The 27,923-nt window shown below is 42.8% G+C and overlaps 1 protein-coding gene across 3 annotated transcripts; it reads right to left on the bottom strand.

Annotated features, from left to right (window-relative positions):
- Positions 1 to 988: 988 nt before the first annotated feature.
- On the bottom strand, positions 989 to 27,037 carry MRPS5 (mitochondrial ribosomal protein S5). 3 transcript variants are annotated; one of them, XM_084900357.1, is made up of 12 exons: positions 26,769 to 27,037; positions 25,748 to 25,828; positions 24,913 to 25,050; positions 20,805 to 20,930; positions 17,873 to 18,106; positions 16,062 to 16,096; positions 14,346 to 14,436; positions 11,369 to 11,415; positions 10,305 to 10,362; positions 8,215 to 8,277; positions 5,597 to 5,733; positions 989 to 1,371 (listed from the first exon to the last, which is right to left on the bottom strand). In XM_084900357.1, the coding sequence occupies exons 1-12, from the start codon at positions 26,824 to 26,826 to the stop codon at positions 1,147 to 1,149; spliced, it is 1,293 nt and encodes a 430-aa protein (XP_084756483.1). In that variant the 5' UTR covers positions 26,827 to 27,037; the 3' UTR covers positions 989 to 1,146. The 3 variants fall into 3 exon arrangements, with proteins under 3 accessions (XP_084756483.1, XP_084756484.1, XP_084756485.1); XM_084900358.1 differs by having other exon boundaries at positions 26,457 to 26,783; XM_084900359.1 differs by lacking the exon at positions 26,769 to 27,037 and adding an exon at positions 26,550 to 26,753.
- Positions 27,038 to 27,923: the final 886 nt, after the last annotated feature.

The raw sequence follows: 27,923 nt of genomic DNA, 5'->3' as shown, positions 1-27,923 counted from the left end.
TCCCATCGTCCCTCTGGATGCTCATCTGTGTCTCATCGCATCCTTTTATAATAAAATGGTAAAGTTAAGTAAACTGTTCCCCAAGTTCTGTGATCGTTCTAGCAAATCAATGGATCCCAATGAGACGATCGTGGGATTTTTATTTACAGCTGGTCAGTTGGAAGCACAGGTGACAACCCATCATAGGTTTGGCATCTGAAATGGAGGATGGCAGTCTTGTGCGACTGAGCCCTCAACCTGTGGGATCTGACGCTGTCTCCAGGCAGTGTCAGAATTAACTGTAGGACACCCTCCTGGTGTTGCAGACAATTGCTTAGTGAGGAAGAAATCTGCCCCCATCTGGTGTCAGGAGTATATATGGTGGCAGTGATGGTAAAGGAGAAACACAGAACTGTTTTTTTCCTACTCAAAACGATTAATGGACTCTTGGAATATCAGGAAAAAAAAAAAGAGCAATTGAGAGAGTAAAACCATGGGTAAATGAGATAGGATTTGTTTGTTTGTTTGTTCCCTTGAGCTTTCTCTATTATGTTTGCTGCTGGAAGCAGAAAGAATAGCGCTAATGTGGTTTTCAATGTCCTAAAAGAAAAATTTTAAAACAATTAGAAATGGGGAGGTTGAAGAGATTTTAAGGGAGGAAAGGTCTATGTGTCACTTGGCTGGTAAAAAGGCAACATTAGTGCCCTGGTAATAAGTGATGTATGCATAATGCAATACCTAGGGCAATCACTGAAATATCTATTCAAAGAGGTTTAATAAAAGTAAAAAGGAACAAGGCTTGCCCACTTTCCTCTACCTCCGAGTTGTGTGACTACAGTCACTACCACTTGATTGCACATTATTTCTGATTGGGTCTGACCATTTGCCTAATTCATTTATGGTTATAGTATACATGAATATTTAAAATAGTCTTAAAAAATAGTCTTGAACAAGGATATTATGCAAAGTTCCTAACACAGTGACTAATACATATCACATGCTCAATATGTTAAAACTATAATTATTTATTATTTGTAAATAAAGAACTTGAGGTTGGTCTTTCTTCTTAAAACAAAACAAACAAAAAAAGCCATCATGTTCCAAGGCGTGAGAGCGGAGTCTCCTCCAGGTGCTGACCTGCCCACGGGCGGACGAGGCCACGGGAACTCAGGTGGCAGCTCTCTTTAACCCTGACCACACAGAGCGCTTCATCCCCTGGGCTATCTTCACATCCTCCCAGTCCAGTTTGGTGTCGGGAACCTCATCTTCCGGCTCCGGATCCTTTCTCACTGCTCCCTGGGGCGAGGCGACCACGATGGGCAGAGGGCCGCATTCCTCCCGGAACTCCACAACGTGGAGACTCTTTTTATCAGCCAGCTGCTGGTGGGTTTCCTGGGCAAGACCGAGCAGAGAAGAGTAGTTAGGTCTGTGAGGCACATCTGTAATTCAAAGAGCAGGAACTGCCTTCAGCCAGAGGGAAGTCGGCAGTGACAACACTGTACCACTTAGGACTTAAATACCCTTTCAGTTGATTCTGGGGTGACCTGTTGTAGGTGGAATAATCTCATCCTCACCTTCCTGCCCACAAGGTGGACAGAGGGAAGGCGTTGTCCTTCGAAGCCTTGCCAACCATGTGACAGGCTGTACCCAAAATCAATCTGAATCTCGTCAAGCCCCAGTCTAGTTCCCAATTCACAGGACACAAAGGGAAAGAAAATGTGGAGGATCCACATGCAGACATGTAGTCAGCACCAGACTGGGAACCATAGTACGAACAAGCCTGGTTTATTCTACTAACCAAATGCAAGGAGAAAGAAGGGAACCTACACATTAAAAATGACTTAAAAGGCACAGCAACCAGATTCAAACAAATTGCATAAAAAATTACTTTTAAATGTATATTTCTTTTTTAAAAAAATATATTTTTATTGATTTCAGAAAGGGAGAGGAAGAGAGAGATGGAAATATCAATGAAAATCACTGATTGGCTGCCTCCTGCATGCCCCCTGCTGGAGATTGAGTTCACAACCCAGGCATATGCCCTTGACCAGAATCAAACCTGGGACCCTTCACTCTGCCGCTCTATCCACTGAGCCAAACTGGCTAGGGCTAAATGGACATTTCTGTGAGCTCCAAAGAGATGTGTGATAATACTACGTAAATTCCCGTTAATTCTTTAGGTAATAAAGTAAGTCGTATTGTGGAGTACTTTCAAATTCTTATCTTTCAGATACATATTTATGGATAAAATAAAGTGATGTGGAGGTGGTACTGCTGGCACGGCTGAGAGTGCCAGGAAATTCATGACAGAAGGTAGCCATCAAAGTCTGGAAACAGGCAGATAAAATCAGTGGATAGTTTACACATGGTTTCTTAAAATATCTGATATGTTTAATCTCATGTTGCCAGGTTCTGTCTACCTTGAAATATTCTAATACTACATTATGTTTGAAATTAGAAAAAGAGATGAGCTATTTCATAAAAACAAACTAATTTAAATCAGTGTCTTATAATCAATAGCACATTACTTAAATTGGTGGCACTTTTTCTCTTGAGTAGCACATTAAATAATGCAACTTTTTTTTATAGCTGGTGGTATCTGGGATACTTACATTAGAAGATTCAAAGTACTAACATGAAGCAAAAACATATAAGTGAACAGTGTACTTGATCATAAATATGAGCTAGGTATCTAAAACCAATTTTGGACTAGCTGGTTGGTTTCAGTGGACAGAGCGTCTGCCTGTGGACTAAAGGGTCTTGGGATCAATTCCAGTCAAGGGCACATGCCTGGGCTGTGGACTCAATCCCCAGTAAGTAGGGGGTGTGCAGGAGGCAGCCAATCAATGATTCTCTCATTGATGTTTCTATCTCACTCTTCCTCTCCCTTCCTCTCTGAAATAAATAAAAATATTTAAAAAGTTAACAATCTTAGTCACATCAAATAATTAAACCTCTAACAAGTTTAAATTTAGAAGAACTTTAGAAGGATATTTTGGATAGTACACACACACACACACACACACACACACACACAGCTGTTCAAAAAATATCTTTTATTTTAATTTAAATTCTTAATTGTTTAAAGTATTACATGTCTCCTTTTCCCCCCAGCACATGACTTCACCCCACTACTGTTTGTGTCCATTGGTTATGCTCATATGCATGCATACCATTCCTTTGATCTCTTACCACCTCAGGGTTGGACGGTCTGTTTGATAACTCTATGTCTCTGGATCCATTTCTGTTCATCAGTTTATGTTGTTTGTTAATTCCACAAATGAGTGAAATCAGGTGATATTTATCTTTCTCTGACTGGCTTATTTTGCTTAAGATAATGCTCTTTTAAAAAAAAATATTATTTTGTCTTTATACTGCCTCTTGCATACCCCCCACTGGGGATGTGCCCATAACCAAGGTACATACTCTTAATTGGAATCGAACCTGGGACCCTTGAGTCTGCAGGCCAACTCTCTATCCACTGAGCCAAACCGGCCAAGGCAGCATAATGCTCTTCAGTTCCATCCATGCTGTTGCAAATGGTAAGAAAGCCTTCTTTTTTATAGCAGCATAGTATTCCACTGTGTAGATGTATCGGTGTTTTAACCCACTCATCTGCTGATGGGTACTTAGGCTGTTTCCAAATATTAGCTATTGTAAATTGTGCTATGAATATAGGGATGCATATATCCTTTCTGACTGGTATTTCTTATTTCTTGGGATATATTCCTAGAAGTGGGATTACTGGGTCAAATGGAAGTTCATTTTTAATTTTTAAAGGAAACTCCGTACTGTTTTTCACAGTGGCTGTACCAGTCTGCATTCCCACCAGCAGTGCAGGAGGGTGTCTTTTTCTCCTCATCCTCGCTAGCATTGTCATTTGTTGATGACAGCCATTCTGACAGTGAGAGATATTACTCACTGTTGTTTGGATTTGCATCCCTCAGATGATTAGTGACTTTGAGCATATTTTTATATGTCTCTTGGCCTCCTGTATGTCCTCTTTTGAAAAGTATCTATTTAGCTCCTTTGCCCATTTTTTTTTTTTATTGAATTATCTTCCTTTTAAGCTGTAGGAGTTTCCTGTAAATTTTTGAGATTAAACCCTTATTGGACATAACATTGGTAAATATGTTCTTATTTAAAGTATAAGTGGACTTTTTTTTTATTGTTTTGTTGATGGTTTCTGCTGCCTATGGATTTTTCTAAGATTTTTATGGTTTCCCATCTGTTTAAGTCCTTTATCCATTTTGAGTTTATTTTTGTATATGGTGTAAGTTGGTGGTCTAGTTTCATTTTTTTGCATTTATCTGTCCAATTTTCCCAACACCATTTATAAAAGAGACTTTCTTGACTCCATTATTTGCTCTTGCCTCCTTTTTCAAATATTAATTGAGCACAATGGCTTGGATCAATTTCTGAGTTCTCTGTTCTGTTCCGTTGGTCTATGTCTGTTCTTGTGCCAGTACCAGGCAGTTTTGAGAACAGTGGCTTTGTAATATAGCTTGATATCTGGTAGTGTGATTCCTTTAACTTTGTTCTTCTTTCTCAAGACTGCTGCAGCTATTCGGGGTCTCTTTTCATTCAAGATAAAATTTTGGGGAGTTTGTTCTAGGTATTTGAAATATGCCGTTGGTATTTTAATGGGGATTGCACTGAATCTATAGATTGCTCTGGGTAGTATGGATGTTTTAATGATGTTGATTCTACCAATCTATGAACATGATATATTCTTCCATTTGTTTATGTCTTCCTCTATCTCTTTTTTCAGTGTCCTATAATTTTCTGAGTACAAGTCCTATAACTCCTTGGTTAAGTTTATTCCTACTTATGTTTCTTTTAAACAAAGCCCTTTCTTTTCGTTAATTTTCCTATTTTGAACAGAGAGAGCTACAATGACTTCACAGAAAACTTTATTCAAAAACAGCCATCAAACTCTCTAAAAGGAAGCCTGTCAAAATCCTTAACAAATGGAGGCCACAGAAAGGAGTCTCTTGAACCCAGCCGTCTTATCTGCTCATGCAGCTCTGCTAAGATCTACCCCCCCCTTTCAAGGCGTAGTCAGGTCTTCCTGCCAACTGGGAGCAGGACCGTGGCTATGACCCCCCGGGGTGAGGGGGCAGGTGGCAGTAACCCAGAGCTCCCAACTGTGTGGTGATAGCCTGGTGTATTAGGGTTCAGGGTTCCTCAGATGTCAGGCAGCTGCCAGAACTACCTGGGCTGGGACCGTGGACACTGCTTCCCCTAAGACAGCTCTCATGAGTGGAGCAGGGGCTGAGAGGCTCACACCAGACCCAACGGAAAGGTCTAAATTAGAAAATGGACTTTCTCTTTTTATTTTAATTCTATATTGTTGGAGATTTAGAACAAGCATGTGCTCTTTTCATAATAAAAGAGTCTAATTAGTAACTTTAAAAAATAATTAATTTTGAAAGTTCAAAATACCCATTAAGTATTTTTTAAAGGTTAATCTGCATAACCTAACTCTTCAGTCGAATGAACTACCTGATTAGTCAGCATAAAACCCATGTCTTCAGGAGGCCCCAGGACATGGTAGTCTCAATGCACACAACTGAAATGCAAACCAGAACTTCCGTTTCAGACCAAGGCAGGTTACCTGGGAAGAGAGCCCATAGAAGAGGCCCCGGGTGAGGTTGAGCATGTTCACGGACCCCGAGACCTTGGCATACATGTCTTTGATGCCAATGAGACGGCAGATGGTGATGATGGCCCGGTGGCAGTGGAGACCATAGCCTAGAAAAGGGAAGAATCGGAGTCAGTCCCTCTGCTTTCACACAGCTCCAGGCTCTGGGTTTAGGAGACTCTGGTTCCCAGTCTAGCTGATCACTTCCACCTGGGTGACCCTTGACAAGTTACTTAACTTCCCCGGCGATCCTTATTTAAATGTTATTTGAACCAAAGAAATAGCATAAATGTCTTGAGCACATGGGCACAATAACAGGGTTGTTATGAAGATGAACTGAGCTGCCTGACAGTTCCTCGCATCCTGTTAGGAACTAACCATTGAGGGACACATCTGTAGTCACCCCTTGACTGCTTGGCTGCACTGAGCAGAGATGTCTACTATCTTCTCCTGGAAAGACTCCTGGGTTTGTAACACTCTCCTCTGATGGTCTCCTGGCCCATCCTTCCCACTTCCTAATAGGCCTGACCTCCAGCCACGTGTCCTATTAATGTCTACTTACAATATCTGCTCCAGGAACAGCTTTAAAAACAAACCAAATATATCTCTCCCCCTTTAAAACCCTTACTTCCCTTTATTCTCTGAAATAAAATAAAATAAAATAAAATAAAATAAAATAAAATAAAATAAAATAAAGAACTCCACCCCACCCCCAAAGCCCTCTATGACCTGACATCTCGCTGACCTCATGCAGACTCCACCCTCCTGGTGCTGGCATTCCCACCTGGGGGACTTTGCACTTGGCATTTTCCTGCTTGTTCTCCATACTTCTTCTTACCTTAAATGTCTCACTTAAATCCCTCATCCTCAGGGGTCAATCTTTAACCACAAGATTGAAGGTGTCACCCTTCCTTCCCAAGGCCAGGATCTCCCTAAACCGGCATCCTGACTGCTGCTTCAGGCCCTCAGCAGAACCTGTCTATCCGATGTTCCCTCGGGTAGAATGTGGCAAAGTCCCCAGGTGGGAACGCCAGCTCCAGGAGGGTGGAGTCTGCATGAGGTTAGCGAGATGTCAGGTCATAGAGGCTTTGGGGGTAGGGTGGAATTCTTTATTTTATTTTATTTTAATTTTGAGAATGGGAAGTAAGGGCTTTAAACGGGAAGAGATATGTTTGGTTTGTAGTGAACCTGTCTAACCTGATGTTCCCCTCAGGTAGAATGTGGGCTCCACGAGGCTGGATGGTTCACTGCTGTGTTCCCAGAGCCTAGACCAGTACCTGGCAAATGCAGGTGGGAGTGAGTGAGAGAAAAGAGCTCCAAGTTTAGATGCTAACATTCTGATTAGCCAGATGTGAAACTCAGAAAACTCCCCCCTCTCTTTAAGGCACAGCATTTTTCTTGCTGATTCAATATATGTGTGTAAAAACTATATTCTTACCTAGAACTGTCTTATTTGAAAGAGAAAATTGTGGGCTAGCTATTCCAGACCATTTGAGAACTGAGGGCTTTAGAAGGTGGCTAAAGATAGGCTAACAATGCAGTGGTCTGTTCTTCTATGTGGAGTTATATACACACAGAATATATGGCCATGTGTGAAGGTGTATAGATGCACACACACACGGAGAGTGCAAGGCAGATGTTTAGTGGGGCCTCGGAGGCTCCCTGGATGACCTGGGCATGGGGAGCACTCGAGGGAAGGTGTGTGTGCTGCACAGCTCCAAGACCATACGAGATGCTCCACCAATGATAGCCATTATTTTGCAGAACCTATCAACAATGTTAAGTGAAGGCTTACTGTATGTACTTTGATTGTGAAGACCTCAAATGTAAAGAAAACATTTGTTTAATTAAAGCTAAATTCATGTGTGTATGGTGTAGGAAATGCTTCGTAGTGCTGTGTGAGGAAGCAGATCCCGTCCTGCAGCCAAGGCAGAAGTGCCTATGTCTAAAGCTTAGGAACATGGCATTCTCGATCTCCCCAGGAGATGCTCATGTACATTCACAAAGATACACAAGCGTCTTTCTTACTTTTCTTAATACAGTTTTCCTACTTGGCACTCATTTTGGTTAATATCCTCCCACAGAAACCGTGATGCACATGCTTCAGGAAAGGCTATCTATAATGTATCCTACTGCTTCAGCAGAATACTTAACCCCAATGCACAGATAATAGGTTAAACTATATAGAAACCTGAAAGATATAGAAGACAAAGAAAATAAAAAATTCTAACCTCTATAATTAAATTAAAATTTGAGAGAGAGGGAAAGAAAGAGAGAGAGAGAGATAGAGAGAGAGAGTGAGTTATCAATGTGTGCACTCACCCTGACCATTAATGGAACATGACACCCCCTGATGTATGGGGTGACGCTCCAACCAACTGAGCCACACTGGCCAGGGTGGGAGGCAATTTTAAAAACCAGTTAGGTATAAAAATTATTCAGGCTTCTTAAAGATCTAACTTAAAGATCTAGCTTTCTGTTTAGTATTTTCAAAATGAGCTCAAGTAAAAGTGAGCAAAGTAAAGGACATGAAAGAACTACTATAACTGCACTGCTTTATCTTCAAAAAATTGTAAGAGTTTTTAAGTTACCTCTGGGTTGTTTCTTCATCTTGATATGTGTTCTTTTAAACCTTAAAGAGATATCATGGAATACTGGAGGGTGAAAGCATAAAGATGAACAAGGTTAGGTATGAGCTTTAATGTCCTTGCAAATATTACACAGCAACTAATACAACCATAAGGAGCCAGCACACAGTGTCCAAGGATAAGTGACAAAGTTTGATTTACCCATCACCACCTTCTCAGGAGAGAGTCTGCTTCTACATTTTACATGTTTATTGTAAGAATGTAGCAGCAAGCACAGAAATACAAAGTTACCATCTTATATATATACTAGAGGCCCAGTGCACAAAATTTATGGGTAGGGGTAGGGGAGGGGTACCAAACCTGTACCCTCTGCAATCTGGGACCACTCAAGGGATGTCCAACTGCTTGTTCGGGCCCGATACCAGTAGGATCAGGCCTAAATGGGCAGTCGGGCGTCCCTCTCACAATCCAGGACTACTGGCTCCCAACTGCTCACCTGCCTACTTTCCTGATTGCCCCTAAACACTTCTGCTTGCCACCCTTATCACCCCATAACCACTCCCCTGCCAGCCTTATTGATGCCTAACTGCTCCCCTACCAGCCTGATTGCCCCTAACTGCCTCCCCTGCAGGCCTGGTCACCCCTAAATGCCATCCCCTGCAGCCTAGTCCCACCTAACTGCTCTCCCCTGTAGGCCATCTTGTGGTGGCCATCTTTTGTCCACCTGGGGGCAGCCATCTTATGTTGGAGTGATAGTCAATTTACATATCACTCTTTTATTGCATAGGATATATAAAGAGCCAGGGTCTGTAATGACCAAAGGCTGGAAGGCTTGACCAAACACCGAAGTCAGTGCTGAGTTGCCAAGGCAATCCAACACTGATTGCAGCTGGTGCCAGGGCAGTGACCCAGCACTGACTGTGGAGGGGGCTACAGATTAGGCCTGAAGAGAGGTCTACAGAGAGGCAGGGTCTGATCTGCAGCCTCAGTGGCAGCTGTTGATCAGCCATTGCCTCTCTCTTTCTCTCCGACATCAGCAGCCCTGTCTGTTTCTCTACAGGTCTCCACAGGGATGCTGATCAGCCCCGCCTCTTTGATCAGGCCTGGAGACGCTGACTGGCATAGAAGCTGACCAATCAGAACCAAATCTGGGTGAAGTGCCAGAAGCCAATGGCTGCCTAGGAGGCGGAGCTTTTGATGTTGACTGGCATAAAAACTGACCAATCAGAACCTAATCTTGGTGAACTATGAAGGCAGAACCTAAGGGGCTTAAAGGGCAACAGTTGTTTGGTGTAAGGTGTAAGAAAGAGTTTTAATTTTTTAATGACCAGTTTGGCAGTATAGTGCATATGACTGGCTATCAGGCCAGATATAGGGATTATGTGTTTTCTCTACCAATAGCATCTTCTCCTGCTGAAAAAGGCTTTTCCCTCCAATTTAAGCAATCCTATCCTATATAAGCTATCTATACTAATAAAAAAAAATAGTATACTAATTAGACTGGGAGACCTTCTGGACAAAAACATGATGGTGGGGCTGAGGCACGTGTGGTTAGGGGCGATCAGGCTGGTGGGGCAGGGGGACAGTTGGGGACGAGCAGGCCAGCATGGGGGGGAGGGGAGGGACAGTTGGGGGCAAGCTGGCTGGTGGGGGCAGGGGGGCAGCTGAGGGCAAGCAGGCCAGAGGGGAATGGGGCGGAGGGGAAGCAGGTGGTGGTGATCAGGCTGGCGTGGTGGGGCAATTGGGAGTGAGCAGGCTGGCAGCGGGGGCAGTTGCGGGTGAGCTAGCTGGCAGGCAGAATGGTTAGGGGTGATCAGGCAGGCAGGCAGGTGAGCGGTTAGGAGCCAGGAGTCCCGGATTGTGAGAGAGATTTCCGCCTGCCAGTTTGGACCCGAACCCACAGGGATCGGGTCCAAACTGGCAGTCAGACATCCCCCGAGGGGTCCCTGATTAGAGAGAATACAGGCCGGGCTGAGGGACAGCCCCCCCCTCCCCCGCATAAATTTTGTGCACTAAATCACTAGTAGAGATATACTACCACACAACGAGCAAGCACAGCCTTGCAAATTTTAAAAGAAAAGATTAACACTCACTTGTATGGTCTTCATATCGTTCTATATAATGCAAATAGTGAACTGCTCTGTTCTTTGCCTGAAAGACGAAAAATATTTTTCTTAAATTTACTGTTGGAATATACCTTTTCTCAGAGATTTAAAAAAAATATCTTTTGCCCTGGTTGGTGTTACATAGTGATCAGAGCATCAGCCCTCACGCCAAAAGGTCTGGGGTTTGTTTCCCAGTCAAGGACATGTACCTGGGTTGCAGACTGGTCCAGGCCCCAGTCAGGGCACCTGCAGGAGGCAACCAATCAATGTGTCTTTTTCACATAGATGCTTCTCTCTCTTCTCCCCCCTCTCCCACTCTAAAATTCAATAGAAAAAATATCCTTCAGTGAGGATGAACAAAAAAACCTCATAAAATACTACAGGCCCAGTGCACAAAATATGTGCAAAGGTAGGGTCCCTAGGCCTGGCCAGGGATTAGAGTCAATCTGCAGGGCAACTGGTGGGCCCCTACTGGCACCCACCTTGGCGCCACCTGCTTGCCAGCCCTGCTCCCCACCACCGCTGCTGCCGGTCACCTCCCTCTGCGGGGTGACCAGCAGGGCGATTGTGGGGTGGGGGGACCTTCTTACACCTAACTTGGCTGGCCTAGGGTCTGCGGGCTGGGGACAGCTCCTGCAATGAACGTCAGCCCCCCTGGTGGACAGTGCATATCATAGCGACTGGTTATTTCACTTTTGGTCAACTGCATATTAGGCTTTTATTATGAAAAATTTCAAAGTTACACAACAATATCAGTATATATTTCTAAAAGCTAAAATATCACTATCATAACCTCAAAAAATTAACAATTTCTTAGTGTCCTTGGACATTCTGTCAGTGTGAGACACTTTCCCAGCTGTCTCACAATTTTGGTAACAATCATAAATCTGATGAAAATGATGTGAAAGAACATAGGTTTCAGAAACTGCTCTTTGTGAGATGTGGAAGCCTCAGGAGAGGGTTATTGTAGTTTATTTTTATGTGTGGTTTCCATCATGTCTAGCACTTAGTCTGCTGATCTCTTACTGTCAACGAAAGGAAGACGTACGTACTTTTCTGAACGCGTCCGCCCGATCAGTGGCTTTCCCAATGGCAAAACCTTCAAAAGAAAAGCCAAAGTATGAAAAACGGCATATATTTGGCACATCTTTGACCACATTTCAAGTTTCAGCTCCTACAATATTTCAGAGTACTTCACTTCTCCTCCGCCCACGGAAAACCTGCTGTACTAAATGAAGGACAAAGCAGGAGGCTACAGAGATTTGCTTCTCTGTTCTGGGACATTTGGGAAACGGTACACTTTTGGGATATAAAATCCATAACATTCCCTTTTATTAATCTCTCCAAAAAAATAAATTTACTCAATAAAAAAAAACTAAACATGGTTTTGAGTATTTTTGAAAACAGATTAAAATAACCAGAAAGGTTGGGAAAACATACATTACTATAGAGTAAAACCATGATTTCCCTGGAACTTTCAAATGCAATTTAGATTTCAAAGAACCAGGAGATAAAAATCCATGATTCTTGAGTTTGTGGGTACTTAATCCCATGAAGTGAGGTTTATCAAAAGTTACCATAAATGCCTCCACTGTCACAGTTAATTGTTTAAAGTAACATAAAACTGCTACATAAGAGACGCAAGACATCTGAAAACCTGGGACAAATGGATTCCAATTCCTAATTTAACTATACAAGTCCTACAAAAAAATATAAGTGAATGTATTTATAATCTTCAAATGAAGGTTTTCTAAGCACAAAACCAGAAATTCAGATACAAAACCAGAATAAAAGACTGATAAATTTGCTACATAACGGTTTAAAACTTCTGTGGATTAAAACTTACATGTGGAAAAAATAAAAAACTAAGTCAAAATATGTGATAGGCAAAGGGCCAATTTCCATAACTCACAAAGAACTATATTCTCAATGAGGAGAACAGCCACACATCAGAAAAATGGGCAAAGCAAATGAACTGACAGACCTCAAAGAAGAAATAATAATGGCCAATAAACATGCAAAATGGGAAACTATGCAATCAGTACAAAGAATGCGGGTGAATCTCTCTATGCTAATACAGGAAGATCTCTGGAAAATGCTAACTGAGAAAAGTTAGGCACATAATTATGAACATATTATGATCCCTTTGTGTAAATTTTAAAAAATAGATATATGAATAAACAATTTCTGGGAAAGATACAAAAATAACTGTTGAGACTGGTTTCCTTTGGCAACATACTATACATATGTATGACTTATTTTTAAAGTGTCAATGTAGTTAATTAGGCAGTTTTCTTCCCTTACACATTTAGTAGACATTCACTATGAAAACTTTATAGAAAAGAAGAAAATTTAAATGAATGGCCACCTGATGAATGAGAGTAAATGTTATTAACCTTTTCAGTATATAGCCTTCCATTCTTCCCTTTGCATATAAACACCGTATATAATAAAAGGGTAATATGCAAATTGAAACTAAGGGAGGAAAGACCAGTCACTATGACGTGCACTGACCATCAAGAGAAAGATTGCCGGGACTGGTTTGGCTCAATGGATAGAGCGTCGGCTTGGGGACTGAAAGGTCCCAAGTTCGATTCCGGTCAAGGGCATGTACCTTGGTTGCAGGCATATCCCCAGTGGGGGGTGTGCAGGAGGCAGCTGATCGATGACTCTCTCTCATCGATGTTTCTGACTCTCTGTCTCTCTCCCTTCCTCTCTGTACAAAATCAATAAAATATATTTAAAAAAAAAAAAAAAGAGAAAGATGCTCAACGCAGGAGCTACCCTGGGGTGGTCAGTGCGCTTCCACGGGGGAGTGCCGCTCAGACAAAAGCTGGCTCATGGTTGGCCAAGTGCTTAAGCCACCTCAATGGCTGCACTAAGGATGTCTGACTGGCAGCTAAGGCCTGCTCCCTCCGGGAGAGTGGGCCTAAGCCATCAGTCACACCTCATAAAATGGGGTCCTGGCCGAAACTGGTTTGGCTCAATGGATAGAGCGTCGGCTTGGGGACTGAAGGGTCCCAGGTTCGATTCCGGTCAAGGGCATGTACCTTGGTTGCGGGCATATCCCCAGTGGGGGGTGTGCAAGAGGCAGCTGATCGATGACTCTCTTTCATTGATGTTTCTAACTCTGTATCTCTCTCCCTTCCTCTCTGTACAAAATCAATAAAATATATTTTTAAAAAAATAAAAAAAAATGGGGTCCTGGACTGCAAGAGGGCACAGGCCAGGCTGAGGGACAGCAACTGCACGGATTTTCGTTCACTGGGCCTCTTGTACTTTATAAAAAATTTATTGAATGATATTGGTTATTACGATCATATAGGTTTCAAGTGTGCATTCCTATCTTACTTAAAAAAAACAACAACACAGAAGTTGGAATTATATTTTGTCTTATATGAAGTTGTGCTTTTTTTACTTAGCATTATTTTTATAAGTTTCCATAATTCTTTAGTGGCCTAAGAATATTACGGTATATGGCTGTATTCTTTTTGTAACCATGTCCCTACTATTTAGCATGTAATGTAGTGGTTTCTTTCCCCCTCATTTTCCACTATTTACATAACACAAGTGTTTCTAAAATACCCATGGGTGCCCTGGCCCATGTGGCTCAGTTGATTAAGCGTCATCCCATGCACCAAAGGTCATAGTTTTGATTCCTGATCAGAGCACATGCCTGGGGTTGTGGGTTCAATCCCCCAAAAGGAGGCATACAGGAGGCAACTGATCTTTCTCTCTCTCGCAAACTCTCTTTCCCTGTCCCTTCCCCTCTCTAAAAATCAATGAAAACATATTTTTAAAAAAATACCCATTGGTCCTCACAGGAAAAGATGTAGAAGATCCATTCTTTCTTTTCCCTCTAAGGAATTTCATGGGGTGACAATAAGATTAGTGAACCCAAACCCCAGAAGATTTCATTCATCACTAGAAAGTCTGGTCAGCGGCATGAACCCATGGACTCAGGCTGAGTAAAGGCCACACGATCCCCGCCGCCGCCATCAGCCCCCAATGTCACTGCACCTCATTCACCTGCGGCTCCTCTGCCATTCCCCACGGCGACCAGCACACGGACGGATTTCTTTCTTCCCTCTTTTGCTGTCATATTGAAAACATTTCTTACCTAAAAGACAAAATGTTTCATAAATATTTTACCTTAAGGAAACTCTGAAGTGGGAACTGGAGCAGCCACCTTACATGTGCAGCACACGCACGTACACACGTACGCACACGCACGCACCCATGAACAGACACGTCATCCTCAAGTCCATGAGCACAAACAGCTAACTTCACATGAAGTCTCTCCCTAGACTGTTTCTTCAGGAGTAAAGTGGAAATAAGACTCTCTCCTCCTATTTCTCATGGCTATAACAGTTCTTTTTAATATATTTTTATTGGTTTTAGAGAGTGGGGGGAGAGAGAGAGAGAGAGAGAGAAACATCAATGATGAAAGAGAATCAATGATCAACTGCCTCCTGCACACCTACTAGTGGGGGATCGAGCCCATAACCAAGGCATGTGCCCTTGGCCAGAATCGAACCTGGAACCCTCCAGTCCACACCCCAATACTCTGTCCACGGAACCAAACCAGCTAGAGCTTGTTAGCAATTCTGAGGTAACTTAAAGGAATTTGAAACTACAAAACACAATGTACCCCATTTTAACAAACGTATGCAAAGGAAAAAGGTGCTGATTAAACTCTGTCATGGCTTATAACTGGTGGCCAAAAGACACATGTCTATACCAGAGATATTGAAATATGAAAGAAATGTGCATTTAGAAATAAAACGCTGTATATAGAAAAAAAATAGCATAAAACCAGATCTCCGTGCTGAGGATTAGACTCACCTGAAAATAGAGAATTTGGAAATACTTGCTTATTATGAACTACAGGAAAACTTGCATTTTTTTGTGTGTATGATGTATATTAAAGGCCAGGAACCATGAAACTGTTAACTAAGCAGCTTACATAGCAGCAGCTTTCCCATAAAATGAGGTTAAAAGAAAAGGTAGCTGAGTCCACTGCTGTGGATCATCTAACAGGAAAACAGCCACATATATAAGAATTCTTCAAAGGAATTAACTTCCAATAAGTATACACTGGGACCCAAAGACATAAAATACTTGCAAACATATTTAAGTTGTATAGACAACTGGTATTGAAGAAATAAAACATAAAATTCAGTCACAAGCTAAATAAATGACCATTCCACCTGGCAGTTAACACTCACCAGGCTGCAGCACCAGCTCTAAGGGCAGGTGACTACCTTAGGGACTGCCCTGGAAAGTGACTGAAATGTACCTCAAGCAGACTAGTTTCAAAGGCCTGCAGGGTGAGAGCTGTACCCACAGCAGCCCCATGCTTCCAGCCCTGCCCCATGGCTCCTGCCATCCCTGCTCCTGAACTGAAGCCGGATTCAGCTGGATCTGAGCACAGATCACTAATACTACCTTGGCTTCAGGAAGGAGGAAATCTCCACGTAATTCCTAAATTCTGTTATCAACACCACCAAAGCTGCCTTGTCATGAGAACTCAATTGATAGTGCCCCAGAAAGGGCAACTGTCAGAAGAACCCATATCAAGTGATTGAAACTCAAGTTTCATTATTTTCTTACCCAAATCAGCTCTGTGTCTTAGAAAAGATCACCCATCAAGGCTTTTCCTCACAGTCCTTGTGCCCTATCCACCATCCTGAACTTTCCCAACTTCTCCAAGACCTAACTGGGTACTGGGTTCAGTGAGCCTACCTCAAGTATCCTGGTATCAAAATCATCATATCTTTCTGTGGAAAGAAAAGAAACAGGCATACAGATACGTGTCAATACAATTAGCGTACAAAAGCATTTTCAACACAGGCGTGATCATCAACATTTATGTGAGAAAGTGAATCTTTTGGTGCCACATCGCAGGCCATGCCCTGGTCCTCCACCACCACCAGACCACTCCACCATTAAATTCATGCCAGTAACCTCGGCCACCCCCTCCCTGACTGCATCCTCCTACCCCTCCAGCTTTCTCTCAATGTATCCCCAGCCGATGGTTCTTGGTTCTTTCCCTCTTACCCCTTCCGGTCTTCATAGCCTCTCCCACAGCCAACACAGCACAGCCCACCATTTCCTCCAGAGCGTGTGGATATCCTGGACTCCCTCACCCTTTTCTCTCCTCCATATTGTCTAGGCCTGTCTCTCTTCCATATTGGCTGTCTGCCACCCCTGGCCTGCTGGGTGCCATAGAAGAGAAGTGGACCCCTAAACATTCATGGTCTCTAACTCAATCAAGAGCCCCCTGGGACCTGTCAGCCTCTTCTGTCCTTTTAGTTAGGCCCCTCTCCACTTACCTCATAGCCACTTTGAACACTCTATGCTCCTTTAATTTTTTACTATAGAAAATTTCAATCATATACAAAAAAAGAATAGCCAAGTGACGGCTTATGTATTAATTAGCCAGCTTCAACAATTATCAATTCATGGTCAGTCTTCTTTTCTCTACAGTATTTAATTCCAATTCTGGATAATCTGGGAGAAAGTCCCAGATACCCTACTTTCATCAAAATATTCTGGTGGCCAGCCGTTGCCGGTTTGGCTCAGTGGATAGAGCTTCAGCCTATGGACTGAAGGGTCCTGGGTTCAATTCTGGCCAAGGGCACCTGCCTGGGTTGCAGGCTCCATCCCCAGTAGGGGGTGTGCAGGAGGCAGCGATCAATGATTTTCTCTCCTCATTGATGTTTCTATCTCTTTCTTCCTCTCCCTTCCTCTCCGAAATCAATAAAAATATATTTAAAAAAATATTCTGGTAGCATGCTCATCATTGCCCCATCCTCTCTTCAGCAGATGGCCCCTCCTCCTCCCAGTCCAGCTGAAGCCACTGAACAGATATCTCTCACACACCCTGCCCCCTACCGATACAGGCTCACCTGAATCTGTCACGGCTGGCGCACTTATCTCTACTCTGAATCTGGGTCCCCGGTAAGGACTTGCTTATCTCTTTTCTCTCCCCATCTTTCTTCTCCCAAATGAAGCCTTCTGTTCAGCTCTAAGCATGCTTGCCAGTCTCTCCCTCTCAGCCTCCGCTCTTCTCTTTAAGCCAAACTTAAGAAAGCGCCACACTCCTGTCTATTCTTCATCTCAAGAATGGATGCTCGAGATTTTTCTCTCTATACCTGGGTGTTTGGGTGTGGAGGACTTTGGTTTCTAATTTGGCCTAAGAAGTATTTTGAATTTCTCTTTCATTTTTCTGTTTATGAGGCTTAATGACAACGATCTGGTTTATCCTGTTATGGAAACCCCCACACCCTGCCGCTCCACAGGCACCCACGACCAGTTGTGCTGGGAAACTGCTGTGCAGATCCATAACGCACTCCGCCACATGTGAGGCCCTGAGAAGCCACACAACAGCAGTGTCAGAACCCAGTGCTCTGCATCCTGTGTGTGGCATACTTTTGGTTACGGGCCTCTAATGTTCCATAAATACAGCTGGATAATAATGTAGCTCATATTAAGGAACTCCAGTACTACAAGCAATCTCTCTGCCACAAAGGTAAGCAAAATCAGGACTCTACCTCCATTGGGTCCCGGGTCGGGGGGGCCAAGACTGACACCTCCCCATGTGTTTCCACTCCAGCCTCGCTCCCGCTTAACCTTCATCTTCCTCTTCCGGTCCCATTCCTCTCTCTGCTGGAACATGTCAGCTTCCACCTTCTCCTGCTCTTCCTTGCTTCTCTGGGCAATGGTCTGCATAGCTCCATCCTTCATAAGAGGGACATTCAGACCAGGCCATAGGAAGCCACTATGCCCTGAAAGTTTAAAAACATACACGAGTAAGAATTTCTTTAAAGCATTCGAGTGTTAAAATGCCAGGCAATGGGTGTACAGATTACACTGCTGGTAGGAGTTTAAACTAACATCATCACGTGGCAGGCCACTTGGCACATCCATTAAAATTTTCAGCTAATAATTCCACTTCATGGTATTAGGCTAGAGACATACCCCCACACAGGCAGGAGGCATATGTGTGCCTGGACAAGGAGGGGCACTGAGAGCTATCTGCAAAGGCAAAAAGTGGAAACAATGTGTTACAAGTCCAGCACTCCTGGAGGGTGAGCGAACCGTGGCATAGCCAACATATGAAACCTCCTGCACTAAACTGAAATAATGAGATGGTTCTGTGGGTTCTGATGTGGAACAATTTCCCAAGCTCTGAGAGAAAAAGGTAAATTATAAGATAGTATGTGTAGCACATAATACAGTTTAATTATTTTTTTTAAAAGAAAATACGTATTTCTTTTAAGGTTTTTATGTAAATACTAGAGGCCTGATGCATGAAATTCATTCAAGAGTGGGCCTTCCTTGCCCCGCCTGCCGACACCGGCTTCCCTCCGGCAACAGGGACCCGGCTTCTCTCCGCAACCGTAGGCACCTGGGACCCGGGCTTCCTTCGCAGCCCTGGCTTCGTCCAGAAAGTCTGGTGTAATTGGCATATTATGCTTTTATTATTATAGGTGAGCGTTAAAAATGCCAGAAGGGTCCTAACTGGTTTGGCTCAGTGGATAGAGTGTCGGCCTGCAGACTGAAGGGTCCCAGGTTCGATTCCAGTTAAGGGCATGTATCTTGGTTATGGGCAAACCTCCAGTAGGAGGTGTGCAGGAGGCAGCTGATCAATATTTCTCTCTCATCAATGTTTCTAACTCTCTATCCCTCTCCCTTCCTCTCTGTGAAAAATCAATAAAAATAAATATTTTTTAAAATGCCAGAAGGAAACACACCAAAATGAGATCAGATGTTTCCAAGTACCCTATACTATTTTTATTCTTCAAGGCAACTGAGAAGGAGGGTATGGAAAGGGTATCAGAAAGACTTAGGTTTCTCCTAGGGTCTGAAGTTTCTACTGAGAATCATATATATATGTATGTGTATATATATATTATGGTTATAATTTTTTATTTTTTTAATATATTGATATATTTTATTGATTTTATACAGAGAGGAAGGGAAAGAGATAGAGAGTTAGAAACATCGATGAGAGAGTCATTGATCAGCTGCCTCTTGCACACCCCCTACCGGGGATATGCCCGCAACCAAGGTACATGCCCTTGACCAGAATCGAACCCGGAACCCTTCAGTCCCCAGGCCGACGCTCTATCCATTGAGCCAAACCAGTCCCGGCTGGTTATAATTTTTTAAATGTTAACAAAAAAATAAAATATAGTCCTAGCCAGTTTGGCTCAGTGGATAGAGTGTCAGCCTGCAGACTAAATGGGTCCCGGATTCGATTCTGGTCAAGGGTACATGCTCAGGTTTCGGGCTCCATCCCAGTAGGGGATGTGCAGGAGGCAGCTAGTTAATGATTCTCATCTTTGATGCTTGTAACTCTCTCTCCCTCTCCCTTCCACTCTGAAATAAAAAATGTATTTTTTAAAAATGAGTAAATAAAATACAAGGTAAGGCAGAGAAAAATATCCAAGTAGATACGCAGTAACTAGAACAGTGAAGGTGTTTATGTCATGTCTGAAAGACCATTATTAAAAAAAAAAAAAGAAAGAAAAAAAAAGAAAGGAAAAAAAAAAAAGGCTATTACTATCCCATATAATAAAAAGGTAATATGCAAATTGACCCTAAGGACAGAATGAGCAGAAAGGACCAGTCGCTATGACACACACTGACTACCAGGGGGCAGACACTCAATGCAAGAGCTGCCCCCTGATGGTCAGTATGCTTCCACAGGAGACCACTGCTTAGCCAAAAGCTGGCTCATGACTGGCCAGCGCAGGTTGGTGATGGGAGCCTCTCCCACTTCCGTGGCAGTGCTAAGAATGTCTGACAAAGCATCAGTCAGACATCCCCCGAGGGGTCCCGGACTGCAAGAGGGCACAGGCCAGGCTGAGGACACGCACACACACACCCCGCCCCCTGTGCATGAATTTTCATGCACCGGGACTCTAGTCAACAATAATTTATCAACAACCACAACGAAATGTCAATTCAAGTACACCATGCTATTTTTATTCTTCAAAAAAACAACAAAAAACACAAGAATAAATAATCAAGAGTTCCCAGGTTGGTAAACCTAAGGGCCACAGGCCAAATCCAGCCCACCACTTGTTTCTATAAATAAAGTTTTATTGGAACAAGCTATGCTAATTTGATTATGTATTGTCCATGATTATTTTGTGCCCCTGGTTGTAACAAAGACTATGTAGCTCACAAAGCTGAAACTATTTACTACCTAGCCCTTTGCAGAGAGTTTGCCAACTCACCATCTTTTATCCTGAATCACATGCTACACTGATACCAAAGGCTTGTGAAGGAATGAATGAATAATCGCTTTCTATGAAATTTTTCTCCCCCAGAATCCTGGGGTAAGCAGCAGATCCTCATGTCCTCCATTTGAGAGAAATGTTTTAATGCTTCTAGATTGTAAAAATATCTATAAAATTTGAGGAAGAAACCTTAAAAAGCACATTAGGGTTTTTTTTTGTTTTTTTTTTAACTTACCTTCACCAATGATCTGACCCCTGTTCAAATCCTTCCTTCTCTTTTTCTTAGTTCTCTTGCCTCTTCCTTTTCTTGCTCCAGCACCAGTCTCTGCTAAAGCACCTTTCCATAGCTCATCTGCTGTCACTGTAACGAGAGAGGATTTTATTTATATTATTTTTAAGCAATGATCCATGGTCTCCCATTGAATAGAAAAGAACAGAAGATGCCAGCTTCACTTGTACTGTTGCAGGCATGAAAGTAAAATTAAACCAATCTTTACACATATCTCATAATTACATTTGGAAAACCCAAAAGGAACCAATTCTATTACTTTAAAATATGGCCTTCCTCCACAAAAGACAGCCAACATTTAAATCCCTCTCTCCAACAAGTTTTTCCCCAGACATTTTATCAACTATTTACAGATCTCTTCCCATCCTCTTACCTCCATTAAAAGCACTGAGATAATCAATAACTATCCTTCTTCAATACAGACTTTTTATTTTATTTTTATTTTTAAAATATATTTTATGATTTTTTTACAGAGAGGAAAGGAGAGGGATAGAGAGCTAGAAACGTCGATGAGAGAGAAACATTGACCAGCTGCCTCTTGCACACCCCCTACCAGGGATGTACCCGCAACCAATGTACATGCCCTTGACTGGAATCGAACCTGGGACCTTTCAATCTGCAGACCAACGCTCTACTGCTGAGCCAAACCGGTTTCGGCAATACAGACTTTTTAGCCTAAACAAGAACCGACATGTCAATCTGAATCCATAAGTCTTAATAAGTTGGATGTTGTGCTTTCTTCTGTGAATGACCTAAACATCTTCAAAATAAAATGCCTTAATTCACCTTAAAGGCTGATTAAAGGCCAATCAATACACAGGAAAGAACGAGTGAGTAGGGGTCTGAGAGTTAACATTTGCACGTGAGTGTGTGTCTTTTCTAAACCATGCTTGTCTTTTATTTTACATACAGACCTGACACTGCTGATTTCCACTGGTGAATTTCAAGGATCCCAAAACCTTTTTCTACCATACATTTCAATCAGTATTTTCCACTTTGTGTTTGTGGAATGTGTAGATTATTTACTTCTGAATTTTACTGGAGTAGAATTTAATTGTGAATAAATACTAAAATAATTCTAAATTTTATTGGTGTAGAAACTAAATCATTAATTAGATTTAAATTCTCTCTTCCCAAGGACTTCCAACCTTTCACAGTATCACCAATTGGTTTTACAAACACAGGTTCTGTTCCATTATCAATTTAGTTAATAAAGAATCAGAGCCACACAAATGTTGTACTAGTCAAAAATTTAAACTACATATAGCTGCCTGCCTGTCGTAGTAAAAATATCTACAACACAAGTATTTTCATCCTCCCTTAGGGTTTAAAAGTTCTACCTGCTTGCTTCCTGAAAAGCCTTACCTTGACCCTCAGGGTAGATAACACAAAAGGAAAAATGTTTTGGATTTATAATACTTTAAATGCTTTTACCTGCACAGTATACTTTGTTTAAAAAAAAGAAAAAAAGAAAACACATATTAGTACAGCTCATCTCCATTAACTGAAGGTCAAAAAAGTAAGTGAGGCTCCACATCACGCCAGATCAGAGCAAAGGGTTTAGGTTGAGCTCAAACTATAGGATACTGATTCACTTGAAAGCAGCACAGGTTCAAAATAAAATAACCAACTGCAGAATAAACTCTAAACAGTTAATTTTCTTTCCTGACTGCTTAAAAATTATGGTGCCTACAAATGCTATCCAAACCGGAAAGTTCACAATGAGAGCATTTCCAAAGGAGGCATAAAGAGGTAAATCAATTACAGAATTTTTAATCACTTAGAAGCAGAATGAGCAATTCACTCATTAAGACTAAAAGGGGTTCTATTTGCAAAAGAACTTGATATTGAGACAAGGAAATAAAAAACTAAAGCATCTTTTTTACATTAAAGGAAAATAAAATTTCTAACTACATTTGAAAAAGACAAGTCACATGTCAACTTTTGAATGGTATTATGCTTTTTAAAATGGTTTTAAACTTTTTTAAAGATTATAACAGAAATGGTTATTTTTTATTCATTTATTCTTTTTATTTTTAGGTCATATATTTTATTCATTTTTTACAGAGAGGAAGGGAAAGGGATACAGAGTTAGAAACATTGATGAGAGAGAAACATTGATCAGCTGCCTCCTGCACACTCCCTTCTGGGGATGTACCTGCAACCAAGGTACATACTCTTGACCAGAAAGAGCCTGGGACCCTTCAGTCCACAGCCAAGGCTCTATCCACTGAGCCAAACCGGTTAGGGCTGGTTATTTTTTTAAATCTAGAAAATACAGACAGTATGAAGAATATAAAAAATATTCAGAATCTCATCACTACTGTTTGATCAGAATGTATATCCTATTTTTTTAATTCATACATGCACACTTAAGTGTATACATATTTTTGTTTTAGACAAAGTTGGAATTATAACATTTGTATTTTTTTATTTATTACATTGTGAGCCTTATCTCACATTCTTAATTAATACTAAGAAAAATTTTAAAAGCTACAAGTTGAATTGTTTTGACAGAGATTTTACTATTATAACTGGTCTAAGATTCTAATTAACCTAAATTGCTATATAGAATAGATTTACTATTATTTCAACTCTTTTCTGTCAAAAAAACAGCAAAAACTAGCCCCATGCTAATTTCAACTGAGAACACGCACTTGAAGCTAATCTCAATATGACTTGGCAACCAATAAATTCATGAGGGTACAGAGTCCCATAACTAAGAATACAGGCTAATGCAGAGCCTGAGGCTGGTGAAACAGCAGTGCAGGGACAGGGCTTACGAGGGCAAAAGGCACCTCTAGAATAAGAGGAGTTAGAGAAAAGGCCTTTTAGGATAAGGCAAAGACTATTTAAAAAAATTTCCAAGGCCTCTGATACAGTCCCTAAGTACAAAGTCAACTCTTAGAAACATTTGGGGATAGGGGCCCCAAGAGACTCCACTCCATCTTTTTGCATCCACTTCTCTTTTTGCACCCAATCTGCAGATACAACACGGTTTATGCTACTCGTTATGTCCCTACCACCAAGCCCTCTTTCCCCCATTGCTACACAATGACCTAGTTATAGACCTCCACGTTACAGTGAACTACAGCCACACAGTGAAATACTCAGCTGTCATAACACTGCACAGGAAGAGCCTGTGAGCTAACATGGAAATGTATAATATATTGCTGCATGAAAAGACAGCAAACCCAGGATTTCAGGCAGTAGGGTTATAGGTGTCTTGTCTTTCTTTTTTGATTCTATATTTACCAAATAGTTTAAAATAAACTGACTTTATAATTCTAGTTTTTTAAAATTTGCCTAATGTTGAGTTGTAATTTCAATCTCCATTTATATCATTTCAGATTGAACTCATTCAAATTCTATCACAAGTAGGAGTCATGTTAACAAAATATCTACTTAAGAGCCGCTGCCTGCACAGGCCGACCCTGGCCTGGGCGGCGGGGCACCGACCCCCGGCTGTCCCCTCGGAGCCCCGGACAGAACGAGGTCGCTCGGGCCCTCCTTGCTGGATGCCGATGTGCAGGGCCAGAGCCGGGACTGCACGCCGGCCTTGTGCCGGGGGAAGAGTGAGAGCGGCTGGGCCGGCCTTCTACCAGCTGGAGAAGCAATTCCGGTCCCAGTGCCTTACGCTTTTGTAAGGAGAACGATTAAAACACTGTGTCTGAAAAAAACAAAACAAATACAAAATGTCTACATAAAATAAATAAACTTTTTCTGATTAGATATCCTACCTCAACTAAAGCACAACTGGAAACAGACTCTGAGTACATTCTTGGTGTGAATCTAAATCAGCCTCAGGAGCCCCAAAGAAGGGAATTAAAGTAAAAAAGTGGTTCCCAAAGTGTAATACAAATATGACTGGTTGCGTGTGAGATAATTCTACAAGGTACATGAAGGAACATTTTTCTATTAATAGTATAGCACATACTAATCATTGAAGAGACAATTCATTTAAGGAAGCAGAAAATAAAGAAAAATTAAGATACAAAAGCATCTTTCATTTTCCTGTTTCATGAAATGGGAAGTTTGCAGCCAGTCTACGTACATTTAGTGAAGAAACTATAGGATCTATGCTGTTGGCCCATCAAGTTGCTGGGAGAAGAAATCCAGCATTGTGTCTGTAGAGCACAGGTCAAGCCGCTGAAATGACAATTGTCTCTGGTCCCTGGAGATGACAAAGGGCCTGTAGGTAGATGGGAAAAAACTTTGAATTAGAAGCTCTACGGCTGTGAAGAAACATTGCCAGCACCAAATAATTAATTGTTCCTAATAAAATTAAGTCACATAAATCCTGAACTTTTTAAAAAATTGATTTCAGAGAGGAAGAGAGAGGGAAAGAGAGATAGAGATAGAAACATCAATGATGAGCAGGAATCAATGATCAGCCAACTCCTGCACATCCGCTACTGGAGATCAAGCCTGCAACCTCCTAGGCATGTGCCCTTGACCGGAATCGAACCTGGTCCGGGTGACCTTTGCTGACTGTGTGACCCTGTCCAAGTCACTCAGCTTCTCAGAGAATTACTTCATCATCTGTAAAATGGGAATAACAATTTCCTTGGTGTGATATTACATGTTATAAGCCTGACACACAGTAGGGTTGAGGGGGAGAAACTGAGCAAAAAAGAAAAGACAGAACTCATGAACGTGGACTACAGTATGGTGATTGGACTGGGGGTTGGAAGTGTAGAAGGTATAGAGGAGAAAAATGATAATGAATAAAACAAAGGAAGAAAGAAAGAATAAGAAGTAATACTCTTTAGACCCTATGCATTTCCATTACAAAGAATGTGCTTTGTTCATTTACATTTCTAAAAACCACATAAAGTACTCTAGCATTAGATCTTATAAGAGAATGTAGTTAAATAAGCAAATCTCACCATTACTGGGAACAGTCTTCAATGCCAAAGTGGAAGCTGTTGGAAAAGTGTGTAGGTAAAGCTGCCTGGACCATAAGTGACCTGTAAAGTAAGAAAAATAAAATAAAAATAAAAATAAATTAAGATACATTTTCACATGAAAAAGCACTTTAAGAACAGTCAAGCCCATATTAACATTAATATCAATATCTATAGAATAAGAGAACAAAGACAAGTCCTGACTGGTTTGGATGGAGCGTTGGCCTGCAGACTGAAGAAGCCCTGATTCAATTCTGCGGGCTCCTGATCCCCAGCAGGGGGCGTGCAGGAGGCAGCTGATCAATGATTCTCTCTCAACATTGATGTTCATGTTCCTCTCCCTTCCTCTTTGAAATCAATGAAAATACGTCAAAAAAGACAGCCCAATTTAAAAATAGGAAAAGATTTTAAACGGCTCTCTCTATATACAAATGGCCAAAAGCAATGAGAAAATATGCTCATTGACCATAAAAAAAATGCAAATCAAAACCAGAGATACCACTTCACTAAGATGACTATTATGAAAAGGGCTGACAACAAACGCTGTCAAGGACTAGAACTAGATGATGGCAGCTAACAGCCAACGGGTAAGCTGACCTTCCAAACACCCCGGTTTAGTAAGATTACTGACCAGCCCGGAGCCTAACACGGCGGACTCCCACGCGACTCAGCTTTGCTGGCCGCCATCCACCTCGAACCCCGCGGCGACATCACCAAGAGACCCGCGGATCGCGCCGCCAGTACGCCCGGCCCCTCTCTGCCCAGCGCACAGGACAGGAACGACCTGGAGAACTGAAAGGGCCTCGGACCTCCCGCTACTGACTGATCCTGGAGCCCAGAGAGGGCGAGAGCGCGCGCAAGGTCACACAGCGGATCGGGGTGGGACGGAGCCCGGCGTGAGGGGCCCGGGATCCGCGCGCGGCTCCACGCTCCTCGTCGCCCGGAGGAGCTCCCGGCCCCCTCCCGCTCCTCTCAAGGCCCCGCTCCGTGTCCCCGCTCTCACCCGCGGGCACGCGGCACAGCGCGGGGAGGCAGCCCGCTGCGCGCACCGCCGCCGCCATGCTGGAGCCCCTGCAGCGCCTCGTCCAGGCAGCCCTCCCCGCCGCCCGCCAGACCGCAGCCAGAGCCGGCCTCTGCTCCCCGGGCCTCAGTCCCCGAGGCCAGATGGCAGCGCCGCAGCGCAGCCCGGGGTGGGACACAGTCCAGACTTGCACCGAAAGGAAAGAGCCCGGCGCAGCTGCGGACAGCCTGTAAGGGTCCTCAGGTGAGGACCCGAGGGCGGGGTTTGGGCTGGTCGCCGCGGATGGAGGGCGGGGCTAGGGCTAACAGCGTTCTCTCGCGAGAGGTGGCGGGGCCAAACCGATTTCCGAGGCGACGGGTGAGGGTCTTAAACCTCCTTCTCCCGCCCGCACGCGCTGGGCCCGGGAACTTAACCTCTAGGTGGACTGCACACGGAGGTCAGGGAATGGGTCTGAGCGGAGGTCCACGCGGTAAGGCAGACAAGGAGTATGTATGGCGCAATTCGTTCATACCCACTCCAGTACCTTCCTGGAGTCCATTAGCTTTATTCTGCCAACTCTGGGCAACAGTTTTTATTCACCTGGGCATGTCTTGATCTGGGCCTGCGCTGATGACACAGGTATGCAGAAGGGGAAATACATGGGCATCTTGTAGGAAGCTAGGAAACCAGCCCAGACAAACCTCCAATTTTCAAAGTTAATGTAAAATTTTCAAATTCAGAAAAGCAAAACCAGTGACAAGCTAGAGCGCAAGATTATCGAGATTGATAGTTGCTTCTACTATTTTTTTCTTCGCCGAACTAAACAACTGGTTTCACTCCTGCCTCTATTATAATGCATCCCATTTAAATAGACTTTTGCCCCGATCGGATTGGCTCAGTGGATAGAGCATCGGCCTGCTGACTGAAAGATCCCAGGTTCGATTCCGGTCAAGGGCATGTACAGTACGTTGGTTGTGGGAACATCCCCAGTAGGGGGCGTGCAGGAGGCAGCTGGTCGATGTTTCTTTCTCATCGTTGTTTCTATCAGTCTCCCTTCTCTGTAAAAAAAAATCAGTAAGCCGAAACCGGTTTGGCTCAGTGGTAGAGCATTGGTCTTCGGACTGAAAGGTCCCAGGTTCGATTCCGGTCAGGGGCATG

The sequence above is a fragment of the Pipistrellus hanaki genome (assembly GCF_964339955.1).
Source record: "Pipistrellus hanaki genome assembly, chromosome: 12".
NCBI lineage: Eukaryota > Metazoa > Chordata > Mammalia > Chiroptera > Vespertilionidae > Pipistrellus > Pipistrellus hanaki.
Note: the sequence above shows the minus strand (reverse complement) of the source record. Positions and strands in the feature narration are given on the sequence as shown.